The sequence below is a fragment of the Zootoca vivipara genome, chromosome 4 (genome assembly GCF_963506605.1).
Source record: "Zootoca vivipara chromosome 4, rZooViv1.1, whole genome shotgun sequence".
NCBI classification, from domain to species: Eukaryota; Metazoa; Chordata; class Lepidosauria; order Squamata; family Lacertidae; genus Zootoca; species Zootoca vivipara.
Genome location: NC_083279.1, coordinates 59,619,204 through 59,636,714, shown reverse-complemented (window position 1 = coordinate 59,636,714; position 17,511 = coordinate 59,619,204). Strand labels below are relative to the sequence as shown.

Below are 17,511 nucleotides of genomic sequence, written 5' to 3'. Positions count from 1 at the left end.
TTGGTCTGAAGCCAAAGCCTTGACTTCCTGCTTTTGAGACTTTCTGATTTTGTCTTATTAGGCACAGGTTTTAGTGGAGATTACAATGAATACTTCGGGATGCACGTTGATGATGAAGCTTTAGCATACCTAATGATGGCAAACCACATGATACATTTCTTGCATCCAGAATGTATAACGATAGCAGAGGTAATTCTTAGAATACATGTCGACATAATTAGTTTTAGCTGTTTTATTATTTGAAATACAGTTTAATTGAATCAATTACAGTTACATTAGCACCCACATACTTATCTTTAAGCAAGTTCCAGCCACTGTTAAGCTTCTTGTTTTGAATTTTTTTAAATCGATTGATTTGAATTGGAGATTTAAATACATGTTTAAATATCTCTCATTTAAATAACAGGAACAGGAATTCGCTCAGCTTGCGATGGAACGTACTGCTTGTTGATAGATGCCATTCAGTACATTTTAATGTACCATTATTGCATTGTTTTATAATATATATATTATTGATTTTCATGAAAAAATAGCAATCTAGAAACAAGTAAGTCTTCCCCCTCCCAACATATACTGATAGTAGAACAAGCAGTTGAAATGCTTTTGAGGATATCAAAAGCAAAAGAAACTAGTGTCTAAATGGAGAAGAAAGAATCATTTTACCAGTGTTCCACAGTCTCAGGAAGGTAGACAAAAGATGAAGACTTTTTATTTTAGGATGCTCACTAATTGCTAGTAATACATTTGGATAAACTAGTTCTTTCATTTAGTCACAGGTACATTATTTCACAAATTAAATGTTAAATTTAGAAAGCATTGAAACCATAAGTACAGTATCATCATCTGAAATATTTTTAAATTCTTAGCCTGTTTAATAAGTGAGTTTCTTTATGATTTACAAATGTTTTATTCAAGGTGTTGAAAGCTTACAATTAGTATTGTCAAAGCAAATATGAACTAATATATGTATCACTGAAAATTCCAATCTCAATTTATCAGAGCCCTAAATGTTTGGCCCACTTCAGATTTATCAAGGAGATTTTTTTGGAATGCTTAGGTCTGTGTGCATGATTTATGAACGAAACAACAAAATCAATGAGAAGATGCAAAAGAATATTATTTGCACAGTAGGATGATTAAACTCCAAAGCACTAACTTTGACTGAAAGGCCTGAACAAGTTATTTGTAGTTATTTTGATCAAAGAATTATGTCTAGAATCCTGCTAGCATTTAACATTGTGAAACTATTTTACATGCAACTATTTTATATGCAACCTGGGAAAACAGAATTAAAGGGAATTGCAGGCACACATAAATCTTGGTATGTCAGGACTTAAATACTTCAGATGGGCAGTACTACCAGCTTCTTCGTTCTAAAATGAAAAATGTAGAATATTATCTTACCATGTAACCATGGGAAATAAGAATTTCATATTCCGCCATAAGAAACCATTACACACAAACACCCAAGTTCAACAACATCAAGTATTTAAAACAGAAACTGATGAAATGAAGCAATTATGGGATATATTAAACTTAAAATTGTCTTATTGATTTTGGGGTTCATTTCAAGTAAAATTAGCCCATCATCTAGTGAGCCACAATATAGTTATCAGTATTCCTACCAATGAAGCAAAGTAGAGCCTGTTTGCATTACCTGATTTAAGATTTTTTTTTAACAAGATGTGCCTTCAATTTATTCTACTTAAATTGAAAACTACTTCAACTTCAATACATCATTTTTTCTGTCTTGTGGGAGCCTCTATACAAAATGTGGAATTGATCCACATTCTCATGGTGGAACGAAATTGGGAGGGAGGAACTATTGATATCATTCTAAATTACAAATGGCTAGCATGAATTTGAGCTTGCATGTAATGATAGTGGAATGACTGGCGCCACAGGAGAGGAGCACGCTTTCATCTAGAGTAGGATCGATTTGTAGTCTTGTTCTGTAAGGACCTGTCTGATAAAATTAAGTAACAGACTTCTTTTTAATATTCTGAATATTCTCCACTGAATATGGGTTCTTCCATTGCTTTCCCTACACACATAGGGGCGAGGAATGTGCTAGAGAGGTAATGCATCTCTCACCATTGCCCGTGATCAAATTCTGTTTCTGTTATGCCAGCATATAATTAATGGAATGTGTAAAAATGATATAATGTGAAAGAGAAAATGAACAGACAGTTGAATTGTGTCCTTTATTGATATTTCACATTGCATTTCAAGAACATCTAAGGACAGGCTTACACACAGGAAATAATCCATTTCAGCTTCTCTCCCTACCCCCACTCCACATCTTGGTAGAACTAGTTGGATACTTTTATTTAATTTCCTGGTACCCTTCTCATGGAGATACTGGGTTAGTGCTATGCAGTTCTTAACAAGTAGGATTTAAAGTTTTACATGATTTACCCAGTAGTTATACCACAATCCAATTCCTGTACTTTATGGAAAATGAACCTATGGCACTCCATATGTTTTTGAAGTCTAACTCCCATCAACCCAAGCCAGCATTGCCAGTGGTCATGAATGCTGAATGTTGGAGTCCAGAAACATTTGGCAGACCACAGGTTCTTGCTTTTGTAGTTATTTCTCCAGCTCACCCCTCTTCCGGAAAGCTCTTTCAACTTTTGGTAAGGTTTTGCTGTTTGGACAATGATCTTTGATTTGTAATATTGCATTGTTTTTCAAGGAAGTATCTGGAATGCCTGCCCTTTGCTGTCCAATAACAGAAGGAGGAACTGGATTTGATTATCGATTGGCTATGGCAATTCCTGACAAATGGATTCAGGTCAGACTTTCTCTCTCTCTGCCTTCCTCTCTCAGCTCTAGCTCTGTTTCCTTTAACAAGATTAAATCTTTAGAGCATTTTCAGTGTCAGTTTAATCAGGGCTTCACATATCTTGTCTTGTCTTACTAAACTGCCATAATTTTAGGATAATCATTCAGTCCTCCCTTCCCTCAAATCCTCTGTTTCTGCTAGGATAACTAAGAGGGGGTGTTATCTTCTCTTGCTATATGTTTCACAAAAGTGACACTCCTGCGACATGTTGCTGTAATGTTTGATACCATGACAATTATTTATGGATTGAATTTTGATACGTACAAAATGAAGATTTAAAAACATATCTGGATCTTTGTTATGCACATCAGTAGGACAAGGATATGATGACACGTTAATTTTGTATTTATAAATATTGTGACATAATTACAGTTAGACAAACTTCTGTTTAAAGCCTGCCAAATTCCAGTAAAATAAAATACAGTTAAAATATGTAACAGTCTCTCCCTCCCCCCAATAATGGCATGCTGAATAAATCCAAACTCTGCTATAGGTTTTTTCTTAATAGAAAGAATGCTACTTAGCTGTTGTTTTTAATACCACCCTTCCTCCTAAAGGAGCTCAAGGCATCAAACAACAAAACAATAAAAAGCATGCAAATAATTTTGAAACATTTGCAAACAATCAAATATCCTCACAGCTAAATTTCAGGGTTGCTAAGAAGAATATCTATCAGCAATCAAATGCCTAAGTGAATGGGACTGTTTTTAAATTACACCGAAATGTTAATAACAATTATTACAAAAGGCACACAACAAGACTAATGTGAACTGAAAATACTAAGAGAAAAAAGTAACTAGTATGTGCACTTGACAGCTGCAAAAATAAAAGCAGGATCACCTTTTTCTGCACTTTGAGAGATGTCCACTACCATATTTTGTCCACTTTGAGAGATGTCCACTAGACGCACTTTTTTCCTCCTAAAAAGCAAGAGGAAATTCTGTGTGTCTTACGGAGCGAATGCATGGTCCATGGAGCCGAATGCTGAATTGCCCAGGGGCAAAAAGCAGATCGTGCTATTTTTAGAAAGAGCTAAAGGCTAACAAGAGGGAAAAAGAACCCGCTCAGCAGCTGATTGCAAGAGATCGGGGAGGGAGATAAGAGACACTAGCTCCCTTCCTGGCCCCACCCCCTTGCCCAGGCCTCCATTGTTGTGTTTCCCCAGCGACATGTGACTGGCTGATTAGATTATCTGTCTGGAAACTGTAGAAATGGCTCCCTTTCCTTTCCTAAAGAAGCTGCAGAACTGTGAGTGGATCCGCAAAAAAAACAGGATTTTTTCCCTTTGCAAGGTAAGCTCCACAACTCTGAGCTGATCTTCAAAAATGGAGCTTTCCCCCTTTGCAAAAAAAAGCTGCAGAACTGTGTGCTGATCCCCCCCAAAACAGGGCTTTTCCCATTTGCAAAAGAAGCTGCATAACTTTGAGCTGGTCCTAAAAAAACGGGGGAGCTTCAGCATAGTTCACTCTTTCAGCCGCCAGTCCCCCCCCCCCCCAAATAATAATAATAATAGTCTGGTAGAACAAATTTAACATTTTTGCAGTGTTTGATCCAGCTCACCTGAAGAAAAACTCTTTCTTAAGCTAATTGCTATGAACATGTTGGAATTGTGTGTCTGAGAAGCATCTTTCTTAGTCCCTTCATGAGCCATTTTTTCTCCAAAGTTATGTTCCCCTGATGATATTTGTTAATACATCTTGAACAGGGTAGGAAGGAAAGTGTACAAAGTATGAGTCCTGGCAATACAGGCATGTTCCGTAAGGTAGTGTATCTTTTGGTTCCCTTTTATGTGAACAGTCCTGAATGAAACACTATTTTTGTAAATTAAACAAGTGCTGCTAACAGCAAAAAACAGTTATACATCCTTGTTTTTTATGTGAGCATCCTATACTTACCTACCTACCTGCATAGAAGGTGAATCCTGTTCCTAATAAAAATGTAGCTTAATAAAGATTTGTTTGTATACCTGGTGCTCAATATTAAGCAAAAGAAAAAGATGGTATGCACATTTTTTTGTATTTTTGCACACAAGCTACTTTGTCACATAGATTAACAACATGAAAGTAAAGAATTCGCCTTTTCATTTTGACACGGTCTAATAGCAGATTAGCCTGTTTTGATATTAATTAATTTTTAACTTGCTCCAAGCATTTCCTATGCTGCATGCCAGACAGTAAAATACCCAGTGAAACACTACAGAAATAACTCTTCTTCTTTTAAGGTTCAGCAGTCATCAGAGGCTTATGCAGTATTGCATAATAAGGAACAGGAAGGTTTAGCAGTGAAATTGCTACATTTAGTCAACCATTAAAATGATGGCAAGTAGCCCTCATTGTTTTACAGAAGTATAGAGAAAATCAATTTAAATAACACTGACATGCATAGTTAATAATCAGACATTGGCAGCTGTTTTGGCAGAAAAGTAAAATATGGACTTTAAAATGCTACAGTATATTATGGAATTGAAAGAAGAATACCATTTGGGACATCAAAAAGTAGACTTTTACCATTTCAGTTCTTCTGAAAGACTCAGAATACGAATGTTAGCTTGACAATTCAGAGGGGGAAGCATGGAAAAAAGTGATACAGTGTAACAAACAACAGTAATTTTGAATGCTTCCTTTTTTAATTTTGCAGATAATTAAGGAGCTTAAGGATGAAGACTGGGATATGGGCAATATAGTGTTCACACTAACAAATAGGCGATACGGAGAGAAATACATTGCGTACGCAGAGAGTCATGACCAGGTACAAAGCTTGAGAAGAAAATTGAAATTCTGAGATATTGTTCAAAGACCTAGGGAAATTTTATGAAGAAGGGTAAAAAAATCTTGGTGAACACAGAAACGCAGGCATGTTTGTGGACGGGGAGGGAGGGAGAGAAGGGGAAGGAGGCAGCAGCCTCTTCTGCTAGCACTACCGTCCTCCGTTCTGTGGCTGGGGCAAGCTGTAGAGGTGGGTGCAGATGGTGCGGCTGGGAGAAGGGGAAGGGAAGGGGTGGAATGCTGGTTGGGTGCGAAGAGCAGATGGGGCAAGGTGGAGGGTGAGATTGAATAAGGGGGATGGGCGTGCAAAGTGGGGCATTAATTAATTGTGGGGAGGTACAGGAGAGAGCGTGATAGAGAGAAAAGGGGGGAAGAGGGTCATGGTGAGTACCAGAAGCTTTTTTCTAGGAAAAAATACAGCCATTGCTCTTCAGGGTTTTGTATTGCATGAGAGTCCCTTCCCTATTTATACATCAAGATCAAAGTAAGGAAGCTTTTCTGGCCAAAGGGCTTTATCTCTTCCATCCCTGGCAGGCAAAAATTGACAGGAGATCAGAGCTCATTTTCTAGCAGCACAGTTGCTAATGTTTAACTGTGTTGAGCAGCATGTTATTTTATTTGTACTAGAACATATATGTAATTTGTAGCTTGGGAACCAATGATACGCCGAAGATTTCTTTCCTCACCCCTTTATTTCTCAACGCAGGCTCTTGTTGGCGACAAGACCCTGGCGTTTCGGCTGATGGATGCAGAGATGTATGAGAACATGAGTGTCATCTCACCTTTTACCCCAGTTATTGATCGAGGAATACAGCTTCATAAAATGATTCGCCTCATAACTCATGCCATGGGAGGAGAGGGTTATCTCAACTTCATGGGTAAGTAACTCTGCATTTCAATTTGTGCCAAAAAAGAAAAGATGTTTTGTTGTGATATACAACACATGAGGTTGGATCCAGACCCATTGAAATCAACAGGACAAGTTAGTGAAGAATAACTGCTTTCAATATGACTGGAACATGATTGACTTCCAAGGGTGTATTTGTGTGATTGCACAGTAAATAAAACTCTTGATATCAATAGGGATCACTCCCAGCCAAGTGGTTGTAGGATTGCATTCTATGTCTTCTGGGTCTAACATTTTGTCACTTTTGCCTTGCGGAAAAGTTAGCCGTAGAAAGGTTTTATGCTGTAGTCTAATTCATTGTTGATCAACAAAGCTGATTTACTATTTTCTGCAGCTGGGAAACCATTTAGGGTACTGCATGAAAGCTTCAGAGCACAGAGTTTTAGGCCTTGCTGTAGAATCAGCTGGAATTCTATCATTGCCCTGTTCAGGTAGGTTTACCTTGTCTCATCTACGCAAGTTGTCAAGTGGCTTTATCACCCGCCATCATTTTCCCTCCTCCACGCTGAGAACAATTTATGTATAAACACAACCACTGTTCCTTCAGGTGCTCAGTCAGCAATGGAGAATCAGTTCTGTTCCCTAAATAATCACAAATCATTGCCCCAAAGATGCAATAAAATGACTTTTGGCCTCTTCTCTTTTAGTTCATTCCCAGATCTCCCATCCCATTGGTTGGCCAACTGATGGTCATCCTTCCATAAGTGTCCAGATTACTGTTAGCCTACATACCAATTTCTGCACCCCAGTAGGTCCCAAACTGCCTCTTCAGTCTATTGACTGCTCCATGCTACAGTGCAACTGTTTTCCAAGAACCTTACTCTGCTGCACTGGATGCCACTGCCCTCGCAGCTTCTGCATTTCGTTTGTGGCTCCTGAAGCTAGCAAAGCATCTGCCATCCGTAATGATCTCTTGCTGTTGGAGCAATTTCAGAACTGCACCAATGGCCCTGTCCTCGGCCTGTACATACTATACCTCACCTCCCAGGATGCCCTGCCAGTGCTGTCCCCCACCCACTCACTGCCGCAAGAGGAGAGAAAGGAGTAAACCTGTTTTCAGCATTGGTGTTGCTCCTGTGAATGTTCTTAAGTATATTGAGGTGGTGTCTTGATTGTAGAAAAAGCACACAGATGGGCAGTCTTCCTTATTGAAATACAGTTTGTAGAATGCTGTAAATTATTTTAACAACAAAGCATGCTTACATTATTTTGTCACTGTATTGCAAGTACAATTGCAAATATGTTTACCATGTTTACCAGTAGTTTGTTTGTTTTTTGTGGTGTTAAGAGCCAGGAGGCCTTGGTAAAGATGGGATTCTGTGGTCTTATTTTATCTGAGGAACTGTAAGAATATTCATATAGTAATTACTTTGTGCTAGATCAGGCATAGGCAAACTCGGCCCTCCAGCTGTTTTGGGACTACAACTCCCATCATCCCTAGCTAACAGGACCAGTGGTCAGGGATGATGGGAATTGTAGTCCCAAAACAGCTGGAGGGCCAAGTTTGCCTATGCCTGGGCTAGATGTTTTCTTTTATGAATGATTAGCTTAATGAATAGCTTGGAGATTATTATTTTTTGTAGTCATACTTTATTGGTACTTCTAGAACACTGACAAATAAGTAGTGAAATAATATCAAAGCAATATTGTTTGATAGTAAAATATGTATCTTTCTCCCTTGCAGAAAAATAAAGATAATAAATTTATGTGCAGTTAGTTTGTATACAGAAATCAAAGTAAAGTAATTCCCATTGCACTACAACTTAGCAAACTTGAAGAGGAGATGTTTGGGAGAAGCGCCATTCTATAGAAAGTTTGACTACGATAGGCATTACTTAAGTGTCATTCATTCATAATGTTATTTGTATGCCACTCTTAAACACCCACACCCACACATCATGTTTAAAGTGACTTACAACAAAGTAAACAGGAATGTCTTTCAAAATCCAAAAGTGCAAAAACAATTTCATAATGTAATAAAACAATGGTGCAGTACAGGAAAAAAAAACACATACATTTCACTACTATAAATATAACAAAATTACATTAACAATTTGCAGCATCCAGTAGCAAAAATAATAGGGGAGCTTGACAGTTTCACCTGATGTTTCTGGCAGTCCCTCTCCTGTACCAAGTGTCTTCATCATCTCTTTGTCATAGGGACCAAATAAAATCCCTTATCTCAACACATCTATAAATTAGGCTTTAAATCAGTATTAAAGTAGTTATCATCCACCCACTGTTTGAATTTCATGTCCTGCTGTTCCTCCCTTCCTTCCCATTGCCCCCCTACCACCATCAGATAAGGCCAATTAATTTCTCTTAATGAATAAATGTATGTGTAAAAGAACTAATAATACTAATTGCAAATGGGCTGCAAAAATCATCCACCCCCCAAAAGCCTTGGCGAAGAGAAACATCTTCAGCTGGTATTGAAAGCCATGTAATGCAGATGTCTTTTAACTGATTTTAAAAAATATTGTATATTTTCATTGTTAACAATTCCATTGTTGGAATCTCATAATAAAGGCTGGGTAAGAAATCTATTAAAGCTAATCTAAATCTACCTGTAAATTTAGTGGGTCACATTCAGCCACAGGATGAGTGAAGCATCTCACTATAGCAGAAGTTCCATATGTACAAGTTCCCTTGTGTGGAGATAGGTAGAGAGAAGGAGAGAGGACAGGCAAGGGGTTCTTCCCACGACCCCATCATTGCAAGTTTTACAGTCAAGTGAAATCTACAATGGGTGAACCTGCAATAGGCAAACAGACCAGTTGATCCCTTCCCAACACCAATTGGTTTGATTGCACCATTGTTATCATTTGGCTCTGTTACATAGTTTATACATGCAAAGTAATTTTTATATTACCTTAAATTTTTTGTGACATGCTGAATAGCACACCAAAGTCATGTAATTTGCATGTTGATTTAGCACAGGCTGTGCCCAAAGTCCTTATTTACATGGTGAGGGTCTAAGCCTGAGACTTCAGCCATGCTGAAACTGTTCCAATTAGCAGAGTCTGAGGAGGCCCTCAAAAATGCAGTTTGTTACAGCAAGCTGGTTCACATGTAGTACTAAGCCATGGTTTATTCGATCATGCAAGCAAGGCCCAGCAGCTTAACCGTGGATTGTTAAACCCCCCCCCCCCCACACACACACAAATGGTCTTAGTGTTACAAGTGAACTCAGACAGCTTCACACTACAAGTTTTTTACTGTCCTTGTTACTTTAATTTCCCTGCTTGCGGCTATTCTTTTCACCTAGATAAGAAAGAGAAAAATGTAAACAAAATCTTAACTGGTGGAGGAATATGCCAAATTCTCCTGTCTGCTTGAATTCATGCGTACTCCTCTACATTCCAACCCAGAGCTGCACATAGCGGGATGTGGGTCCTGGGGCATATAACACTGTCGGTCCACATTGCCTTCATCTCCTGCCTGCCTTTGCCACTCCATACTTTACATGGTGATGTTGACTGCCAGGGCTGTCTTAAGCATATGCAGCGCCGGGGTGCAAAGATCTGCCTGGCACCCCTTCTGGTTGCCCAGTCTCAGGCGTGCAGGAAGGCAGAGCCGGCCGCCTGCCTCAGCGTCTCGCTGGCTCGGTCGCCCCCGAACTCGTGGCGAACTGATGGGTGGGCTCTTCCTTGGACTCAACTCTCGGGCCCCAGACTCTCGGCCTGGTGCCCCTGAAAGCCTGGCGCCTGGGTGCCCTGCACCCCTAGCGCCTATGGGTAAGACGGCCCTGTTGACAGCAATTCCTCCCAGCTTACTCTGTTGTTGATAGGCAGCAACCTCTTCCTTCCATACTTCCCCCCTTTTCCCCATGGCTTTAGAGTATCCACTGACAGCAAGACCTTCCCTCCCTCGCCCTAAGAAGGGAGGAGAACCTAGCTAGGAGGGCAGGAGGTGGCAGGGCTGCCTAGGCACCATGGCTGCCGACTGTGGGAATCTGGTGTCAGGCATGGGGCACCTCAGAGTTGTGGATTGCCTTTCTTGCTTTGTCTAGAAATCCAGTACTATGAACCCCCAAAGGATGATCTGTTTTATTTGCTTTTGTAGATGATGGGGTGATAGAGACAGGTTGGCTTCTCAAACAAATAACTGTTTGTGAAAGCAATTCCATGCGGTGACAGGAGGCCCTGAATATCTAGCAATCTGTGCAGGGTTAACTATGAATTTTAGCGAGGACTTCTACTTCTTAGGAAATAAACATACATATTAAGCCCAAAATAGATATGGCCAACCCTGTTGCGCTTCCCCTGCTGGAAGCTAGATCATTTTCCTTAGTTTTATTCAGAGAAATCTATTGACTTGTGATGGATTACTATTACATGTGCAGTGTTAAAATGGTATGATAAATGGTATATTTTGCAAGGTAACAGATCTGTAGGAAGAAATGTTTAGCAATAGGAGTCCTAATGAATAATTTCATTCTCTCTGTACCTTGCAATAGCAGAAAATGCGACGGATTCATGCTGGGACTCGTTTCTCATGAAATCAATAGATTTTTAGTCTTGGCACATTTAAAATAAAAGGGGGCTGGGATTTTGCTGTCTGAACAGGTTATTAAGGAGCTGCAAACCACACACACACACACACACACACACACACATCATGTACATCTGCACAAACACAAAAATTATAGTATAGTATAGTATATAGCCTTCCCTAACATTTTCTGTGGCAAAAAGTAGTGAATTGAAACTTTGATTATAGATTTATAACACTCACTAGAATTAATTTGTCAGTATAAATACCATAGTTGAAACTTTTGCTTATATATAGGAAAGCAAGAAGCCTAAAGGAACTCCTAACATCTTGAGCAGTTAGAGAAATTGAGTACACTGGTGGAGTGTGTGTGTGTGTTACTGCATTTATGCATGAAATGAAGGACTAGATGCATTGTTTAGAGAATACTCAAACCTAAAGGATTGGGGTTCATAAAGACAGAAATGGAAGGAGTTTATAAATAAATCACGGAAACACTCTGTTACTAATTCAATTCAATTGCTCATGATGATTTGGAAAACCTGGGCCGCAATATATACGACAAAGGTTATCAAATGTGAGGGAATGTCTACAAAGGGCATGCTGCCAAAAATGCTAGCAATTTCAAATCAAAACAAGAGAAAGTTAAAGCTGACTTATGTCAGATATTATGAATAAATTGTCTCCCAGCTGCTTAATTCTTTTCACTGTGGGATGCATTGGGAGAGAAATGCATTTGTAGCTGCAGTGCTCAAGAGTGTTCTGCCAAGGTAGGAACCACACTTGGATGGATTTAGTATTGCTTTTACGCTTTATTGGTGTTTTTATTATTTCAGATTAAATTGTTCTAAAGAAGATTGCATAACTTAATAAGCTTAGTTAAAAAATCACTTTAGAGATTTGTGCTCTAAGCCAGGCATCCCCAAACCTCGGCCCTCCAGATGTTTTGGACTACAATTCCCATCTTCCCCGACCACTGGTCCTGTTAGCTAGGGATCATGGGAGTTGTAGGCCAAAACATCTGGAGGGCTGCAGTTTGGGGATGCCTGATCTAAGCTATCTTAAAAAAAATTAAATACACTTATTCTCAGAGTTTAAAAGTCCAACACAATGCAGAGTTGACTCAGACATGTTAAATTTAATGCTTGAAGCATAATTTTAGTGGTAGCAAATATGTGTGCTTTCTACTACCATCTACATATTGTTAACTGTTCTGCAAGACAGTAAAAATATTTAATCCATGTTGGCTGATAATGCAAACATATGCATATTTTCCTGGAAGGGATTCTCACTCAGTTTTTTGGTAAGCCCAGTCAATTGTCTGCAGGATTTGCAGCCCACTTTGAACAAACTGTTAACCAGAACCACTATTAGGATATTTTGTTAAGTGTAGGACAGTGTCCTCCATTACAGCTGTGATCGAAATTATTAAACCTACATTGCAAATTAAGCTTATTATCAAAATTTACATCCTTTCAGCTGTTTGCAATGAGCAAATCAAACAAAAGCAATTGAGATAGCTCAACACAACAGATGCTTCAAGTGGTTCCCTCAGATTCAGCTGAAAATGCAATTTATACTGGCTTCTCCAGGATGCTGGACTAGATGGGCCATTGGCCTGATCCAGCAGGCTCTGCTTATGTTCTTATGAACTTAAAACTTCTGATAAAGGTGATTTGACCCACAAAAAACTTACTGATGTTGGTATCTGAAGAAATTGTTTTTGAATGCCAGGGAACTTTGGTCAGATTAATTCCCCTAAGCCTTCTCCCCACAGCCTGCTTGCCCTCAAACTAATTTTCTGCCACTGAAAAACAGCACAGAGAGTCCTGACATGATTTTGATATCCATCACAGTGTTGGGTTGGGCAAAAAGGTTTAAAACACTCCACACAGCTCAGTACTACGTTGAGGATAAAAAATGCAACTCGTCTCTTTGGTCATTTGAAGAGTGGGGAAGGAACAATAGCCCTTTTACTCAGGACAGTGTATGGCCTGCATGTTCATGCAAACAATAATGTGGGGGGGGGAGCCACACCTGCTGTCCATGTGACCAAAAGTGAATGCACCCCTTGAGCTGCATTCCCCCCCCCAACCCTTTCCTTTCTCTTATCTGACACCCCACAAAAAATTTGCTCTGATTTCCGAGAATTAATTCTCATTTGTTAATTCTGTATTTCAAACCAGTATTCCTCGGTTTGAAACCTATTGTGAATCAGTTCATAAATAAAAAAGGTGACCTTTTATTCATCTGATGAGAGGGCATTCCACAGGGTGGAAGTGTATTTGTGTTTGTGTGTGTACATGCCCTGTACATCTGTACATGCACTGTTTTACTTTCAGTCTCTAGCCACCTCCAAATGTTGAATTTTAACCTATTAGTCACAATGCATGTGATTGTTTTCCCCATCTGTGTGCAATAATGCCAAAACCTTTGCCTTGGGTATTATGTGGTTGGGAACTTCTACCTTTTGATTCCTCATTCATCCATTTTGGAAAGATTGGAGGTCTTTTTATTCTGTTTAGGATTTTGCCATCTTCATATCACCTGAAAACTTGCTCTTTACTCCATCACCAGAGCAGAGTTCTCAATGTGTCAATGAACCTGGGATTTGGTTCTACCACTTCAGACTGCAGGTGGGGACTCAAGTGATCTAATTTCAACATGTAGAAAATTACTACATAAGGAAAAGAAACAACCTAGAACCTTTCTTCCTTAAATGCTAGTTTTCCTCCTTTTTTTCTTTATATCGTATTTTTCTGGTATGAAAGAGCAATCAGGCATTTGAATTCCCGTCTACAGTCTAAAGTGATATGGGCTACATGCAGGTTTAACACCTCGTTGAAAACTATGCCATAATTGCACTAAAATAATTTTAAAAACACCAGTTCCAATGCAGGTCTTCAGGAGCACCCCACAATTTGTTTCCTTCTATAGTGTAAAGAATTCCAGTACAAATCTGCCACATTGTACTTATAAATTGTTTAGCACATTTAGGGTTGATAGTTGCTTTGTTCAGACAATGCTACACAAGGCAGACTGTATTTGCCATGTGGCAGAGTTATTTGTAGAAGGGAACACAGAGAAACTGCCAAAGTTGTTAAGTAAATGTGTTCTCTTAGCTTTTTTTTTATCCCACTAATTTCAACACAATTTTAGCAAGATTTTAAACCATGATATGGTCACTTAGCAAATGACAGTGGGCAGAAAGAAATATATGGTAGCTTTATATACTAAGTTACTAGCTAGTTAATCTTCTTCAATTTACCTATTTGCTGGTAGCTTTTTCTGTTCTTTTTTGGTATGGTATTTCTTTTGAACTCTTAAATGTTTGCTTTTCTCAACTGAGATTGTGATAATGGGAATCAGAGCCACCCAAAAATTACTTCAGTAAGAAGCAGTATAAATTACTTGTCCTCCCCGATTTTTAAACCATGATGAACTTATTTCTTGCGTTATTAAGATCTACACTGGCTTCTAATTTGTTTCCAGACATAATTCAAAGCAATGGTTTGGTGGGTACCAAACATTTAACAGACATTTTATTATCTTTTGAATCTTCCTGTCTTCTGAGGCCCTTCTCATTTATTTTCTTAAAGGTAAAGGGACCCCTGACCATTAGGTCCAGTTGTGACCGACTCTGGGGTTGCGGCTCTCATCTCGCATTATTTGCCGAGGGAGCCAGCATACAGCTTCCAGGTCATGTGGCCAGCATGACAAAGCCACTTCTGGCGAACCAGAGCAGCACATGGAAACAGCGCTTACCTTCGTGCTGTAGCGGTACCTATTTATCTACTTGCACTTTGACGTGCTTTCAAACTGCTAGGTTGGCAGGAGCTGGGACCGAGCAACGGGATCTCACCCGTTGTGGTGATTCGAACCACCAACTTTCTGATTGACAAGCCCTAGGCTCTGTGGTTTAACCCACAGAGCGCCACCTGCTTAGTGCTATGCTAAGTCCTGTTATTTGATGACTTTAACAGATGTAAGTCATATTTGATCTGTAGTTTGTTGCCATTGTTGCTGCTTCTTTATATAGCTTAATCGGCATTATAGGTGCCTGCTAAGGTGGCATGATAGTCCATTGTTGAGGGAATCAATATGTTTTAATAGAAATAGTGCTGTAGAGGCTCTTAAGATAGGCCTGGTTGTCATGGGCGTACCCAGCACGGGGCAGGTGAGGGCAGCTGCCCTTACCTAGAAGCAGGGCCGGCGGGGTTGGTGGGCAGAGGTGGAGGCGGAGCACAGCCCGGCGGAGCGCAGGTTCAGCGTTCCCGCCCGCCGCGCTGCGCCCTCCAGCTTCCCGAGAGGTGGCCGAGCTCCGTGCTACAGCCTGCCCTCGGCCTCCCTCCACCGCATGGTTTCCCCGCGGCCGGCAGGTGCGCCACTGACGCTGCCGCGCTCCTTGGGAGCTGGGCAGGAGCTGGGAGGGAGCGCGGCTGCTTCCGCCCCGGGCTTGCTGGTGGGGCCGTCGGCGCTGCGGCATCTCTGTAGTTGCCAGAGGCCGCGCTCCTGGACGCCTGCCCTCGGACTCCCTCCTCCGCATGGTTCACCTGCGGCCGCCAGGTGCGCCACCGGCGCTCCTGCACTCCTTGGGAGCTCGGCAGGAGCTGGGAGGGAGCGCGGCTGCTTCCGCCCCGGGCTTGCTGTCGGGGCTGTCGGCGTCTCTATAGTTGCCAGCGGCCACGCTCCTGGGTGCCTGCCCTCGGCCTCCCTCCTCCGCATGGTTCACCTGCGGCCGCAAGGTGCGCTGCTGGCGCTCCTGCACTCCTTGGGAGCTCGGCAGGAGCTGGGAGGGAGTGCGACTGCTTCCGCCCCGGGCTTGCTGGCGGGGCCGTCGGCGCTACAGCGCTGTCTGTTATTGCCAGCGGCCGTGCTCCTGGGCGCCTGCCCTCCACCGCGTGGTTCACACGCGGCTGCCAGGTGTGATGTCGCCGCGCCCGCCAGGAGTGCTGCTGCCGCCGCCGCGATCTTTAGCGATCGCTGGCACCCACGGAAGAGGAGGCCCCAAGCCTGATGTCCCGGCGGAGGGAGAAGAGAGAGTTGCCTCAGCGCTCACTTCCAGGCCGCCTCTGTCGGCGGAGAAGGCCGCCCGCCGCCTCTAGAAAGGCTTCCTCTTGAGGAGGAAGGCGCCGGGCAGGGAAGAGGAGGAGGAGGAGGCCGGGCTGGGATCTAGAAGGAGAGCCAGGCGCTGCGAGGATACGTTACTTTTATTATTTTCATTTTTATTCTTACGTCATCATCACCATCATCATCATTCTCCGTAGCCCCGCCCACGTTCCCACTTTGTGGCCCCTCCCCTCCCGTGCCTTGCCCCCCCCTAGTTTTGATCCTGGGTACGCCCCTGCTGGTTGTCATGATGAGGCAAGACAGATGGTGGCTTACTGGAACCCACCTTGCTTCTCCCTGGTTTTTTTTTTTTTTTTTAGCTTAGTGTGGTGTATCAGCTCAGCCAAGTTTTGGCTTAGCATGTGGTCCAAACCAGGCATCCAAGTTAAGCTCTCTCTTTATCCATGAGCTATAGTCAAGAAATGAGTTTTCATTTTAGGATGAAACACTTACCCACCTCAATCTGTGTGTGCTCTTCTACGCACGCATCACCAGAATACTCCCATTTGGCACAAAAAGATCAACACAAAGGGACATCTCACTTTCTTCCCATGCTGGGAACTCCCTCTGTCAACTATACTAACCTATCAGTAGCTATACCAGCCCTGGATAGAGCTTGAAGGGAATGAAAGAGGAAGGCATTGCCTATTAAATGTTTTCAGTTATCACCAGACTAGACCTATCCCTATAGTACTGTGCAACTAGGAACATTGACGTTCTGGAGTGGAACACAAGGTAAGAGAGCGGGTATTAAACTGAGGGAAATTGTTCCTCTTCAGTTGTCTTGCACAGGACACTGATTTATGCAATTTCAGCACTGTCTGTGTCTCATTTCTTGATGCTTCCGATTCATATAGCTAGTTTTTCTCTTTTCTTGAGATAAATAAATAACATCATTTTTCTCAGTCTGCGTAAAATTTAAGAGGTATCCAGATCTTAAAGGGGTAAATTTTGTCTTACTTAACACTGTATAGATGATATTTCATCATTTCAGCACTTCTTCCCCTTTTTATTGCTTGCAGTTACTGTTTGTATTAAGAAAGTAAAAAGAAAAAAGAAACAATGATTGTTTCTTTGTTCAATGAGCCATTAAATATGTAACAATCTAGAATATGTAATAAAAGCACTCTTACTGTAGTTAACTTGATTGCTATAAATTTATTCAAAATATTATCAGTTTATGTAATTATGGTGTACTTTAAAAGCTGTGTTTTATAAATCAGCTATTCCAAAGCATCTCATAAGGGGGAAAGCAGATTGCAATGAAATACATTTTATTGTGTATAAGCATTTTCTTTTTGAGGCTCTGAAGTGAGTCTTTATAACAAGTTTATAAAATGGTTTTGTATGCATTACTGACTTTGCTCATAATGGACGCTGAAGGGGGG

General features: G+C 41.1%; 1 protein-coding gene across 2 annotated transcripts in view; it reads left to right on the top strand.

Moving 5' to 3' along the window:
* GBE1 (1,4-alpha-glucan branching enzyme 1) overlaps positions 1 to 17,511 on the top strand; it is a 160,463-nt gene that overhangs the window by 95,475 nt on the left and 47,477 nt on the right. For both annotated transcript variants that reach the window (XM_035114821.2, XM_035114820.2), the window contains exons 9-12: positions 62 to 189; positions 2,699 to 2,797; positions 5,486 to 5,596; positions 6,320 to 6,491. In XM_035114821.2, the coding sequence (XP_034970712.2) occupies positions 62 to 189; positions 2,699 to 2,797; positions 5,486 to 5,596; positions 6,320 to 6,491 (510 nt within the window). The remainder of the gene's footprint in view (positions 1 to 61; positions 190 to 2,698; positions 2,798 to 5,485; positions 5,597 to 6,319; positions 6,492 to 17,511) is intronic.